Source organism: Oncorhynchus mykiss, chromosome 11 (genome assembly GCF_057628025.1).
Source record: "Oncorhynchus mykiss isolate SJ-2025 chromosome 11, ASM5762802v1, whole genome shotgun sequence".
Taxonomy (NCBI): Eukaryota; Metazoa; Chordata; class Actinopteri; order Salmoniformes; family Salmonidae; genus Oncorhynchus; species Oncorhynchus mykiss.
The window spans coordinates 17510999-17524708 of NC_143032.1; the positions used below are offsets into that span (position 1 = coordinate 17510999).

Here is a 13710-nt window from a genome sequence, read left to right on the forward strand (position 1 = left end):
AAAGCAGAGAAAAATATAAATAGTAAAGTACAGACACCCCCAAAAACGACTTATGTGGTACATTAAACTATTTTTTTTAACTTAAGTACGTTACATGGCTGGCAGTGGGAGAAGATGCAATGAGATGGATTTTGGCCGATTTTCTGCTTATCTTCTTATCGATGAAACAATTGATCTCAATACAGTTCTGTTCCCAAAACTAAAATATGCTATGAACAGAGTGGACAAAATTTTGTAGACTTTACATTTTGCTAAAGTTTTTTTTTTAAGTGCATTGTTTAGGAGTGCAAATGCGATTTTAGTTCATGCGCACACCCACTTCACAGTTAAATAAAGGTTAAATATATTTTTATAAAATGCACACGCGCACTTCAAACTAGGCGTTCCCTAACGGAAATATGAGCCAATAGGATCTCGCTAGCTCGTGCTTGGCTCTGCCCACCTCCTTGCTAGTTCTGACTCATTCCTTCCCATTTGAAACGATGGGTTTTGGTCAATCTTGGTTTAGTTATAACAATCTTTGCTATTACTGTATGAGCAAACTGAACTGTTCTGAACGAGGCCGATTCGTATCCCGGGCCATCTACCAATGAGCGTATGAGAAGGGCGGGACTTAGTAAACTGGATAACCCTAGCGGAGAGGAGGGCTCCTTCTCAATAATCTAAAGTGGCTCCCTCTCCTTTTCGACCTCCCTACATGATTACAAGTCAGTAAACTCAGCCTAGCTGTAAAGTATGTACAAGAGGATGAACAATAATTCGTTTTTACTGTCATGGGTAAGATGTCAATTGAATACTCAGGAAAGAGCTGGGGAGAATAATTGCTTACTCCTCGCGTCCTCTCTCCTTCCCAAAATCAATTTGATGAGAGCCACTTCTCCTTCAATGAGTTTTGAGAAGGAGGAGAGGGAAGTTAACGCAATGAGTAAGCAATTATCCTCCCTAGCTCTTTGCTGTCAGTGCATATAGAGAAAATGTGATGACAGAAAGCGACTTTAGACTGTTGAGGCTATACCCGACCATAACAAGGTTACATGCCATGACCAGAATAAAAATAAAGAAGATATTTACTTTATACACCTTTCTACAATATAAAACACATAGTACATTGCTTTGTACTAAACGGTTTTGCTACCAATATTTACTCATATCTACTGAAATTGTACATTCACATTTTCTCATGGATTATTAAATATGATATTACCATGATGAGGAGTCGTAATTGTAAATAGTTGCACATACATGTGGCACCAGGTAATAGAGTAAACACTTCGCATCTACATCTTTGCTAGGCATTTGTATCGTTGATAACCAAGAGAACAAAGGAAACTTCCCCACATGTCCCCCATTCCGGGGCCCCGTTGTAGCGCGGCCTATCATTGGCCAGCTCCCTGATACAATCCGACCCATCGCAATGCACCGTAGTGAGAATCTTGAATATCGGCGGCGGTGATTGGCCCGTATGTTTGGCGCTCGTTGAAGCTGCAGTGGCCCGAGTGGGCGGCGAATGTGAGTGAAAGAGACGGAGAGAGACGTTTGAATAGTTGCTGAGGCGGAAATATAGAAATTGAGAAACTGTTCAGTAAAACATAATATTTTACAAGAAGTTAATTCCGCATCAAACTATCCGTGTTATTTCCATTGGGAAGTACATACCAGAAAGAAGCGTAGCAAGCCGGTGTTCGCTAGCTAGAGGACGCGCGAGGTGAATCGACTCCCCCTTTCTCTCGGTGCTAACGAGCTAGCCAACAAAACATAGTAACGTTAGTAATCCAATCCCGATCAACGAAAGATTCTCGCTTGGTGCGTATCGGATAGATCCCGAGTCACTTCATTGAATGAGGACGGACCCCCCTCTGCAGGTAGGAAATGCTGTCAAAATATACAATTCTTCTTTCCTCTGAAAAAATAAATAATAGCCACATATGTAACGTTAGCTAGCTATCTATGTCTTGGTCGCTAGTTAGCTTGCTAGCTAACCGGCTAGCCAGGTATGGAAGGTTAATGTTAGAATTGATACATTTATTCACTTGTTTGATCTGGAAGTTATATTTGTAAATTATGCCAATAAGTTAGCCAGCCAATGAATGTGGCAAGATGACAGTTGTGTAACGTTACTTCACTTTGCAAATTAACTGGTGTTTGTCTGCGGTGGAGGCGCGGAAGGGTTTTCCTTTCTTCACTTCAAATCGTACCAGGTTTACACGTTTACTCCCAACATTGAACTTTATTGAACTGTGTAGCGGTGTCATCCTTTTAAATTAGTTAGCTAGCTAAATCGAATTATTTGTCAGGATGGTTTGAAATGGACATTTAGCTAGCTAACATCTGAATTGGGAAATGTGCACGATACTAACGTCAGCTACCTCGAGAACCGCTAGCTAGTGTTCGCTACAATTCTATCAAAAAATTAGTCACATTTGACATGACAACAATGACAGAATTAGGGTCCAATGTGTGTCACTCGAGGCAGTTGAGAGCGAAAGGTGAAAGCCTTCCCGACTCTGATATACTTGTTGTTCTTCATATTTCCAATAGGGGCGCTATTCAGCCACTTGCCACTACATACCAGTAATATGGCACTAGTCTAGTACAGAATAGAACTCGCCAGCTTGTAGTCCTAAAAACCGGAAATGATTTACCTCTGGTTCGTTTAGACATTTCTATGAGGAAGGAATAGGGTTTTTGAATAAACGCCGATAATAAGGTCTGACATTAACACGGGTTTATGAGATCTTATACGTTTAGTTCTATAATGGTAATATCAATCAGTTAACATTACCTTTATAAAGTCTTTATTTGCGTTATATATATTTTTTTAAGTATTACATAAATGCTTCAAAAATCACAAAGTGATGTTAGCTGATGAAGATTGTCTCATAGAACAAAACGTATAAGATCTCCTAACCTGTGTTTACCACAGACACAGGCCTTATTTTGGGCGTTTATCCAAAAACCTTGTTTAAAAAAAAATAGCTGAAAGACTTTGTTCAACGAACCATGGAGGAGTTAGTGCCTTCAAAAAGAGACGCATTTACTATTGTTCTCTATTACCTTTTAATTATAATACTGTTAATTGTCCCCTCCATCTTTGAGTATTGAGCCCTTCAATCTAACATATGAACATGTTTGTATTGAACTGTTGAACACAAAAATTTGACAAATAATTTTCAGTGATGTGTAATTCTACAGTAAGTCTTACTCCTTTCCTCTATGCGTGGCAAAGCCCTAAACATGAGCATCCAGTGTGGTGACTGTGATAAGATAACAGATTTTCATGGCAGCACAGGATACTGTATTTCCTTAAGGTAGGGGATCCATTGGGTTAGACCCACCCAGGCAGGACAGATGCACAATATCAATGCAGATTAAGAAAAGGATACATTATAGTTCCTCTAGTCAGAGCTATAGGCAGTGTTCTTTCTAGCAGTATGTGATCAGTAAGTTGTTTTGAACAATCACAGACAATGCAATGTTTTTATTATGTTTAGTCTGCAGGGTTTTTCTGGTTGAAAATGGTGGTGGGGGTAGGACCATGGGCTTGGCCAATGGTGCAGTCACTGACTTAAAATGTTAGAGGCCCTCCTGTTGGCTAGTGACAAAATGTAGTGTTTTAAAGCTCATGTCCTGCAATTCTACACATTTTGCTAAGAGGAAAAAGGTGCTGTTTTAAAGCTAATTTCGTGCCATGGGGCTGAGAACATGTTGCCATTTCAAAGTTGATTTCCTTAAATTCTACACATTTCACCATGGCTTATGCTATCTGAGTGACTCAAACATTATAACAAATCAATGGGTGCCCCATGCCATGACAAAAATACTTCTGAATGCATCATTTGGGGAATTTGACTGACTAGTGTTTATTTTGGTGATTGTTAGATCTCAAAGATGATCTTGTAAAAAATATATAGGTCCATTATCTTTTCTATGTACTTTATTTTTTACATTTTATTTTTATTTAACCTTTATTTAAGCAGGTAGGCAAGTTGAGAACATGTTCTCTTTTACAATTGTAATTATATCTGGTTTTAGTCATTTTAATTTTACACTAAAACATTTTTCCATTCCCCAAATTATAAAATATATATAATTGTACTGTTTGGACATAGGAGGCTGGAAAAAACACTATGCAGAAAAAAAACCTGAGTGTATAATGTACAGTGTCGATTTTGTATACGGCAGTACTCTGTTGGTAAGACAATTTCCCCTTGGGGACATTAAAGTTCATCCTATTCTAGACAGCAGTCACGTAGCAGACGCACAACTCTAATTTGATTTCTGTTGCCAATGACTTCGAACTAGGGCCCTCTCCAGCATCCGTTTCTCCAGGCCTTATCGAGCAGAGAGACGCGGATGTTATTATGGAGGCTTCAATACTGTGTTTAGTTGGGACTGAGCATGTGTAATGGAAGCCAGCAAAGACTGATTTATGTTTTACCCCAAGTAAATGGACAATGAATTTGAAACATGCAACCAGAAATTAGTTTGGGGGTGTTTCCCCTTATTTGCATAACTATGAACTGGCCTGGCATGACTGTCTCATTGCAGCTGTAGAAAGGGAGTAGAGGTGGGAATTGAAACTGAAACAGCCGTTGACTCTGAAGAGACTGTCATGCACCCTTATCAACATGTTCCATGACCAGCTATGGGGTCCAAAGCTCAGTTGTGTGTTTTCATGTCAACTCTTAGCCGTTAGTCCAGAACCATAGCTATTTGTCTTTACTCTTGTACTGTGCATGGTTCTAAAGCTGTGTATGTGTGTTCCAGGTTGACCATGGTGCTGACAGGGAAGCGGTCTGAGAAGGGACCAGTGTGTTGGAGGAGACGGGTGAAGTCTGAGTACATGAGGCTACGCCAACTCAAACGTTTCAGACGGGCTGATGAGGTCAAGGTACATATACACAAACAAACATTACAGATATATCTCACACACACACACAGGTTTCTGACAGTGTCTCTCCCCCCAGAGTATGTTTAACTCTAACCGTCAGAGGATCCTGGAGCGGACAGACATCCTGAACGCTGAGTGGAAGACCAGAAGGATCCAGCCCGTTCACATCATGACATCTGTTAGCTCCTTACGAGGGACCAGAGAGGTCAGCGCATGTTTCACAAACACACACCTTTCCAGAGATATTGAAAATCTACGTTACCAGTTTACTGTTTTTCACCATTTAGGACTTTTTACACTTCACTTTCCAGTGGAGGCTTGTCTGAGTCCTCTAGTGTGTGTGTGTGTGTGGTCTTGTCTCCTACAGTGCACAGTGGACAGTGGTTTCTCTGAGTTCTCCAAACAGGTGATACCTCTGAAGACGCTCAACGCTGTAGCCTCTGTCCCTGTCATGTACTCCTGGTCCCCGCTACAGCAGAACTTCATGGTAAACACGCACACACTGCTACAGCAGAACTTCATGGTAAACACACTGCTACAGCAGAACTTCATGGTAAACACGCTGCTACAGCAGAACTTCATGGTAAACACACTGCTACAGCAGAACTTCATGGTATACACACTGCTACAGCAGAACTTCATGGTAAACACACTGCTACAGCAGAACTTCATGGTAAACACACTGCTACAGCAGAACTTCATGGTAAACACACTGCTACAGCAGAACTTCATGGTAAACACACTGCTACAGCAGAACTTCATGGTAAACACGCTGCTACAGCAGAACTTCATGGTAAACACACTGCTACAGCAGAACTTCATGGTAAACACGCTGCTACAGCAGAACTTCATGGTATACACACTGCTACAGCAGAACTTCATGGTAAACACACTGCTACAGCAGAACTTCATGGTATACACACTGCTACAGCAGAACTTCATGGTATACACACTGCTACAGCAGAACTTCATGGTAAACATACTGCTACAGCAGAACTTCATGGTAAACACGCTGCTACAGCAGAACTCCATGGTAAACACACTGCTACAGCAGAACTTCATGGTATACACACTGCTACAGCAGAACTTCATGGTAAACACACTGCTACAGCAGAACTTCATGGTATACACACTGCTACAGCAGAACTTCATGGTAAACATACTGCTACAGCAGAACTTCATGGTAAACACACTGCTACAGCAGAACTCCATGGTAAACACGCTGCTACAGCAGAACTTCATGGTATACACACTGCTACAACAGAACTTCATGGTAAACACGCTGCTACAGCAGAACTTCATGGTATACACACTGCTACAGCAGAACTTCATGGTATACACACTGCTACAGCAGAACTTCATGGTAAACACACTGCTACAGCAGAACTTCATGGTAAACACACTGCTACAGCAGAACTCCATGGTAAACACGCTGCTACAGCAGAACTTCATGGTAAACACACTGCTACAGCAGAACTTCATGGTATACACACTGCTACAGCAGAACTTCATGGTATACACACTGCTACAGCAGAACTTCATGGTAAACATACTGCTACAGCAGAACTTCATGGTAAACACACTGCTACAGCAGAACTCCATGGTAAACATACTGCTACAGCAGAACTTCATGGTAAACACACTGCTACAGCAGAACTCCATGGTAAACACACTGCTACAGCAGAACTCCATGGTAAACACGCTGCTACAGCAGAACTTCATGGTATACACGCTGCTACAGCAGAACTTCATGGTAAACACGCTGCTACAGCAGAACTTCATGGTAAACACACTGCTACAGCAGAACTTCATGGTAAACACACTGCTACAGCAGAACTTCATGGTAAACACACTGCTACAGCAGAACTTCATGGTAAACACACTGCTACAGCAGAACTTCATGGTAAACACACTGCTACAGCAGAACTTCATGGTAAACACACTGCTACAGCAGAACTTCATGGTAAACACACTGCTACAGCAGAACTTCATGGTAAACACACTGCTACAGCAGAACTTCATGGTAAACACACTGCTACAGCAGAACTTCATGGTAAACACACTGCTACAGCAGAACTTCATGGTAAACACACTGCTACAGCAGAACTTCATGGTAAACACACTGCTACAGCAGAATTTCATGGTAAACACACTGCTACAGCAGAACTTCATGGTAAACACGCTGCTACAGCAGAACTTCATGGTAAACACACTGCTACAGCAGACATTCATTGTAAACACGCAATACTAAGCTTGTTCTGACACGTGCACTAGAACCACAGTTATCCAACCCGATGGCGTAGTCTAGTACCGACTTGATGATAGTGACGTCACAGACTATAATGGAGTTGTCCTGACACACCTGGTCTGCCTTGTAGGTAGAAGACGAAACGGTTCTCCACAACATCCCTTACATGGGAGACGAGATTCTGGACCAAGACGGAACCTTCATAGAAGAACTCATCAAGAACTACGATGGCAAAGTTCACGGAGACAGGGGTAAGACATGCACGCTTGCGCACACACACACAAATATTTGATATTATCAAGTCTTGTGTTTTTGGATGTGTTGTGTGTGTTCATGTTAAATGACTGTCTGTGTTTCCAGAGTGCGGCTTCATCAACGATGAGATCTTTGTGGAGCTGGTGGGTGCCCTGACCCAGTACAGTGACAACGATGATGAGGATGATGATGAAGAAGAGCAGGAGTTTAAGCTTGAGAAGATGGAGCTCTGTGAGGCGAAGGACCACCTGGCCGAGGACCCCCGAAAGGAACCCCTGATCAACACTGACAGTAAGACAGACGGCCACTGCTATCATCCAACTGAGAATAGATATGGGCCCTATCCCAAAACCATTCCCTTAAACCTTTATCTCACAGATCTCTCCCCTATTTCCCTTCCCTAGGTCCTTGTCCTTTCAAATTTCTATCTCCTTACACCCTCCTGTGTGGGCTGACGCAGTGACTGTTGGTAGAAATTGTGTGTGTAACCCCTTTGTCCTCTGCTTGCAGGCCAAGGCAGCAGTGACAGCTCTAAGAAGTTTCCGTCTGATAAGATCTTTGAAGCCATCTCCTCAATGTTCCCTGATAAGGGCTCAACAGAGGAACTTCGAGAAAAGTAACTACCCCTCTGTGTGTCATATAAAGTGTGTGTGTATTAGGGCAGTGATGATGGAGTTTGGAGTAACAATTAATTGTCATTGTAATGATAGATTTTTATTTCTGAGCGTGTACTGTACATAGTTGCAAATGAGGTTTGTCATACCTAATGAATACAACACAGCTTTGGTGGTACCCTGTCTCTCAAACTAATGTTTGGCGCTTTTGGAAATGAACCTTCTCTCAACTGTGCCATTCTGGTTGTAAAACCATTTCCAACTTTACCCTCTTGATGTAAACAATAAAAACTGCTATTGGGTCAACTATATCTACTTGAAAATATAGTTGAATACCCCCATTACTAAAATTAATCTATGAAAATTATTATGATGATCATTCGTTTAGCTCAGTTATTGTCCATAATTGTTGGTTACACGATAATACGATTATTGTATCAGCCCGTGTGTGTCAGTAGAACATATTCCTGTCCTGCCTCAGATCTAATGGCGTGTGTGTGATCAGGTACAAGGAGCTGACAGAGCCCCAGTTGCCTGGTGCGTTGCCTCCAGAGTGTACTCCTAACATGGACGGTCCCAACGCTCGCTCCGTTCAGAGGGAACAGAGTCTACACTCCTTCCACACACTCTTCTGCCGACGCTGCTTCAAATACGACTGCTTCCTGCACCGTGAGTGTACGGACACAGACACACACACTCTCTCTCACCACATTTGGACTGTTCTGCACCAACACTCTGACTTCACTATGACCCCTCATCTCTCTCGTCTTTGTATCTCTCACTCCAGCCTTCCATGCGACTCCTAACACCTATAAGCGTAAGAACATGGAGAATCTGGTAGACAGTAAACCCTGTGGTGACGAGTGCTACATGTACCTGGTGAAGGCAAGTACACTCAGACACACACTCAGACACACTCAGACACCTTCAGTTCTGACTGTTGTTCTGTGGTGGTTGTTTAGGATGGATTGGTGAGGGAGTATCCTGACGGCATGGCAACCGAGAGGTCCAAGACCCCTTCCAAACGCCCAGTGAGCCGTCGCCGGGGACGACCCATCGGCAACAGCCGGCCTAGTACACCAACAGTCTCCACCGACACCAAAGACACGGACAGCGAGCAGGAGGGGAAAGACGACGACGATAATGATAATGATGATGATGATGATGATGATGATGACAAGAAGGACGAGACCACCAGCAGTTCAGGTACATACACACGTGCGCCAGCCAAACACCATACCCAGTCCTATGCACACACCCACACACTAACCATTGCCTTTTATGTAATCCAGAGGGTAACTCACGGTGCCAGACTCCAGTGAAGTTGAAGCTGACGTGTGACCCTCAGGTTGTTGATTGGAGCGGAGCCGAGGCTTCACTCTTTAGGGTTCTCATCGGAACCTACTACGACAACTACTGCGCTATAGCACGGCTCATAGGAACCAAGACCTGCAGACAGGTCTGTTTTTATCACCACAGCACCTATGCATTTCTCTGGCTTTCTCTCCCATGACTTTTATGGAAAGACATTTTGTATATTGTCTGGTAATTGGTGTGTCTCTAGGTATATGAGTTCAGAGTGAAGGAGTCTAGTATCATCGCTCGCGCTCCGGCCGAGGACGAAGACACGCCCCCTCGCAAGAAGAAGAGGAAACACAGGTACGCCATGCCCAAATATGGACAGACTACTTCAGGGTGCAGTAATGGGCTGACTGCAGGACATAGTCAGCTCTGGTTGTCAACTTCCACAGAAAAGACTACTCACAATCTCCTTTTTTAGGTTGTGGGCCACTCACTGCAGGAAGATCCAACTGAAGAAAGGTGACGATTGTCTCTAGAACTCTCCTGACATTACAGCCTCACTCAATCTTAGAATGTGATTGAATGTGTTTTTTTTAATCATTGTGATTCATTTATCAGTTTTTATCTTTGTGTGACAGCGCTGACCTGTGCTTGACCCCTACCCCTGTAGATGGTTCGTCCAACCACGTGTATAACTACCAGCCATGTGACCACCCCCGCCAGCCCTGTGACTCCTCCTGTCCCTGTGTCACTGCTCAGAACTTCTGTGAGAAGTTCTGCCAGTGCAGCTCAGAGTGTGAGGAAATGTTTTAATAGTTTATTTTGATCCATAATTACAGTGCAAACCAGTCCACACTCTCGAATCGTCTCTCTCTCTCTCTGTGTGGGTAGGTCAGAACCGTTTCCCAGGCTGCAGGTGTAAGGCCCAGTGTAACACTAAACAGTGTCCGTGTTACCTGGCGGTCAGAGAGTGTGACCCTGACCTGTGTCTGACCTGCGGAGCCGCTGAACACTGGGACAGCAAGAACGTCTCCTGTAAAAACTGCTCCATACAGAGGGGAGCCAAGAAGGTAACACACACACACACACACACACACACACACACACACTTGATATCAGTAGCTCACTCTTGTGATTTCCCCCCCCCCCCCCCCCCCTCTCAGCACCTGCTCCTAGCTCCGTCTGATGTAGCAGGCTGGGGCATCTTCATCAAAGAGCCAGTTCAGAAGAATGAGTTCATCTCTGAGTACTGTGGGGAGGTGAGGCTTGGCCCTGTGTCTGTCAGGGTGATGGTTTTGTTTGACTTGTGTGTAATGTACAAGCCTGTGGAAAATAATTGTTTTGTTCTCCGTGTTGTGTTTTTCTCTCCCCTCCTTGTAGATAATCTCCCAAGATGAGGCGGATCGCAGAGGGAAGGTCTACGACAAATACATGTGTAGCTTCCTCTTCAACCTCAACAACGGTAACACACACACGCATACAGAAGTATTGAAATACTGTTTTTGATAAGCTAAGTGGGAGGGAAAGCTAATTATTTCTCTCTCCACCCCAGATTTTGTAGTGGATGCTACTAGGAAAGGAAACAAGATTCGTTTCGCCAACCATTCCGTCCACCCCAACTGCTATGCAAAAGGTCAGACAATACCATAATCCCTTTCATTAGTTGATTTTGGGTGACTGTTTCCAGAGAGGATCAGACTAGGTGTGCTACGGTACTGTTTAAACCACTAGATGTATAGTATGTCAGCTGATCCAGCCAGTTGTGTATAACCTAATACACCGGCAGATGGGACCAACAGACGTTACTGATGTAGAGTTTCACCGATAAGACCTCTGTGTTGTGCTAACAGTCTCTTATCTCTGCAGTGATGATGGTGAATGGGGACCACAGGATAGGGATCTTTGCTAAGAGAACCATCCAGACTGGAGAAGAGCTCTTCTTTGACTACCGGTCAGTATATACGGGTTACTAACCAGCCTGTCTGCAGCCATTTCAATCTGAATACCCCGTGAGGAGGGTGTCTAAAACTTGCTCCCTGTTTGGTCTCATTGACACACTTATACGTACGCATACTCACACACTTTGTGGTTGATTTGATGTCTGTAGCTAACTTGTCTTATCTCTCAGGTACAGTCAAGCAGATGCTCTGAAGTACGTCGGCATCGAGCGGGAATCGGAGATGCCATGATCCCCTCTTCTACCTCTAGATCAAAGGCCTTACGCACGCACGCTCTTCTCTTCAGGAAACGCAAACGACTCATTGTCGGAATCCTGGGGTGCTTCAAGAATTCTGGGAAGTTTAGACCTTTTTTTTCCCCACTTTGAATAGTTTTTCTACCAACAAATCTTCCTGTTCCGAGTTATGTAGGACTCATTGCTATGGTCACTAGAACGGTCTTTCCTCCATTTACAGCTAACTAACACATAAACAGGTTTTAATAAATCCACTGCAGGGATCTCTTTAGCTCTGTTACGCTTTTTATACTTGATCCAAATCCATGGACACATTGACTCAATCATAACAAGTGGTTGTTGAACATTTTACTTAGCCCCTGACCACCAGCTAGACTAAATGCAGGTTAAAAACATCTGTGACTGACTTTTCCCCCTCCACTAGCCAGTGTCCAAACCCCTTAGTCTCAGACCCACTCTTGAACGCCCGAACATTGTTTTGAGACTAGCCTGATATCTGAGGTGACAGTGTACGATGCATGTTGACCAGCAGCACTACCTGTTTTTTTTTCTTTCCTCTGACTTCTGGTTTATTCCTAAAACTATATTGTCTTTAATTTCTTCAAGTTTTGAACATTTGATGACCATTGACCACCTGAGGCATGCTTTGATACAATCTCTATTCTAGATGGTGCTAACTAAGACGGTGTGATGTTTTGTAAATGCCCCCAGGTATCCACTTCTGCTGTGCCTTGAATCTCGTCGTTAGAACACTGAATAGTCACTTGATTAGACCCCTTAAGTGTTGATTTATTGATAAAGATGTATCCTCAATCTGGTTAATGCATGATGATGAAAGCTTCCATGTTTGTAGTCCCGGGAAGACCTCACTGCTACTATAATCTAGTGATGCCTGGTGCTTGTGAATACTGCAGACTTGAACCAATACAACCAGCCTTGAATAATGTTAAGTAATGTTCACGTCTTCACCTGCAGTGGGACGAACTGCTCTGATTTATCTCCTGTTTTTACAACTAACTTTGTCAACTTTTACCAGCAACTGAAAGAGGGCTCTGTAAAGACCTACAGACAGATCTAGATGACTGACGGTTGTGTTTAGATGGAAGTCAGGAGCCGATCTCCTTTAAGTAGTTTGTTGCTAATGTTAGTACAGGGTTGGGGAACTCTGGTTCTTGGGAGATCCATTGATTCAATGTCACAGCTTACACCAGGTCTGACTGGAAAACCAGCAGATACAGCAGCTCGAGGACAAGTATCTCACCCATCTGTTTAGGATGTATACTTCCTGAGTTGTAGAGCCAGCTGGCGTCCAGTGGGATTGGACATTACAGAATGTTCATAGAAATATAGGCCTACTACATAGAACAGTGGTGCTTCTGTCATGGAATAGGGAAACCGCTCTATACAAATTATATATTGACTGTTGTGTAACGTTTCCTCCAGTTGTCTAGCCGGGACCACTACTGTCTGATTTCCAAGGTGCTGATTTTTACTGTCTTTACAGGGAGTATTGTTCAAAGTGATCCAGAATAAAATGAGAAAATGAAGGTGTCCAATTGTTTTTTTTGAACCACTGAACCACAAACCTTATGCATTTTAAAACCACTTCAGTAATGAGTAATTTTGCACAAACAACTTTTCAGAGTCGCGTTAAACGAGCGGTATAGACTACAGTGCTATATAATTAAGCAATAAGCCACGAGGGGGTGTAGTGTATATGGGAGTTAATAAGCAGGACAGCCCTTAGCCGTGGTATATTGGCCATATACAAACTCCCGACATGCCTCATTGCTAGTATAAACTGGTTACCAACGTAATTAGAGCAGTAGAAATGTTTTGTCATACCCGTGTATACGGCTGCCAGCCAATCAGCATTCAGAGCTCAAACCACCCAGTTTATAATGAAAATTCACACCACATCTTGGTGTAAGTAACAACCCAGCCAGTGACAAGACCACTAGAGAAACCTTGACTTTATTTAGCACACATTTGTAAAATTAACCACACTATACAAATGGTTTCCTCAATGCAGTAACGATACAGGGGTTACAGGTCCAATCCCCTATGAAACCCTGACCCCATACCAGGGATTTTACAAGACCCCGTGGGGGAAGAGGCTAGGGGTGGGGCACTAGTTCAGTGGATCCAACACTTCAGCGCTCTACGCGATAGAAATTAAAAGGTAGTTTGAGGCAATATGTAGCGT

General features: G+C 43.3%; 1 protein-coding gene across 2 annotated transcripts; it reads left to right on the forward strand.

Moving 5' to 3' along the window:
- Window positions 1–1336: 1336 nt before the first annotated feature.
- On the forward strand, window positions 1337–13051 carry ezh2 (enhancer of zeste 2 polycomb repressive complex 2 subunit). Of its 2 annotated transcripts, none has more exons than XM_090189630.1 (20): window positions 1337–1862; window positions 4768–4891; window positions 4968–5096; window positions 5259–5378; window positions 7270–7390; window positions 7500–7685; window positions 7905–8010; window positions 8514–8677; window positions 8796–8893; window positions 8971–9214; window positions 9301–9467; window positions 9573–9667; window positions 9789–9829; window positions 9981–10106; window positions 10202–10380; window positions 10474–10569; window positions 10691–10772; window positions 10863–10943; window positions 11177–11261; window positions 11439–13051. In XM_090189630.1, the coding sequence occupies exons 2-20, from the start codon at window positions 4775–4777 to the stop codon at window positions 11497–11499; spliced, it is 2298 nt and encodes a 765-aa protein (XP_090045756.1). In that variant the 5' UTR covers window positions 1337–1862; window positions 4768–4774; the 3' UTR covers window positions 11500–13051. The 2 variants fall into 2 exon arrangements, with proteins under 2 accessions (XP_090045756.1, XP_036790985.2); XM_036935090.2 differs by having other exon boundaries at window positions 1429–1862; window positions 8514–8683.
- Window positions 13052–13710: the final 659 nt, after the last annotated feature.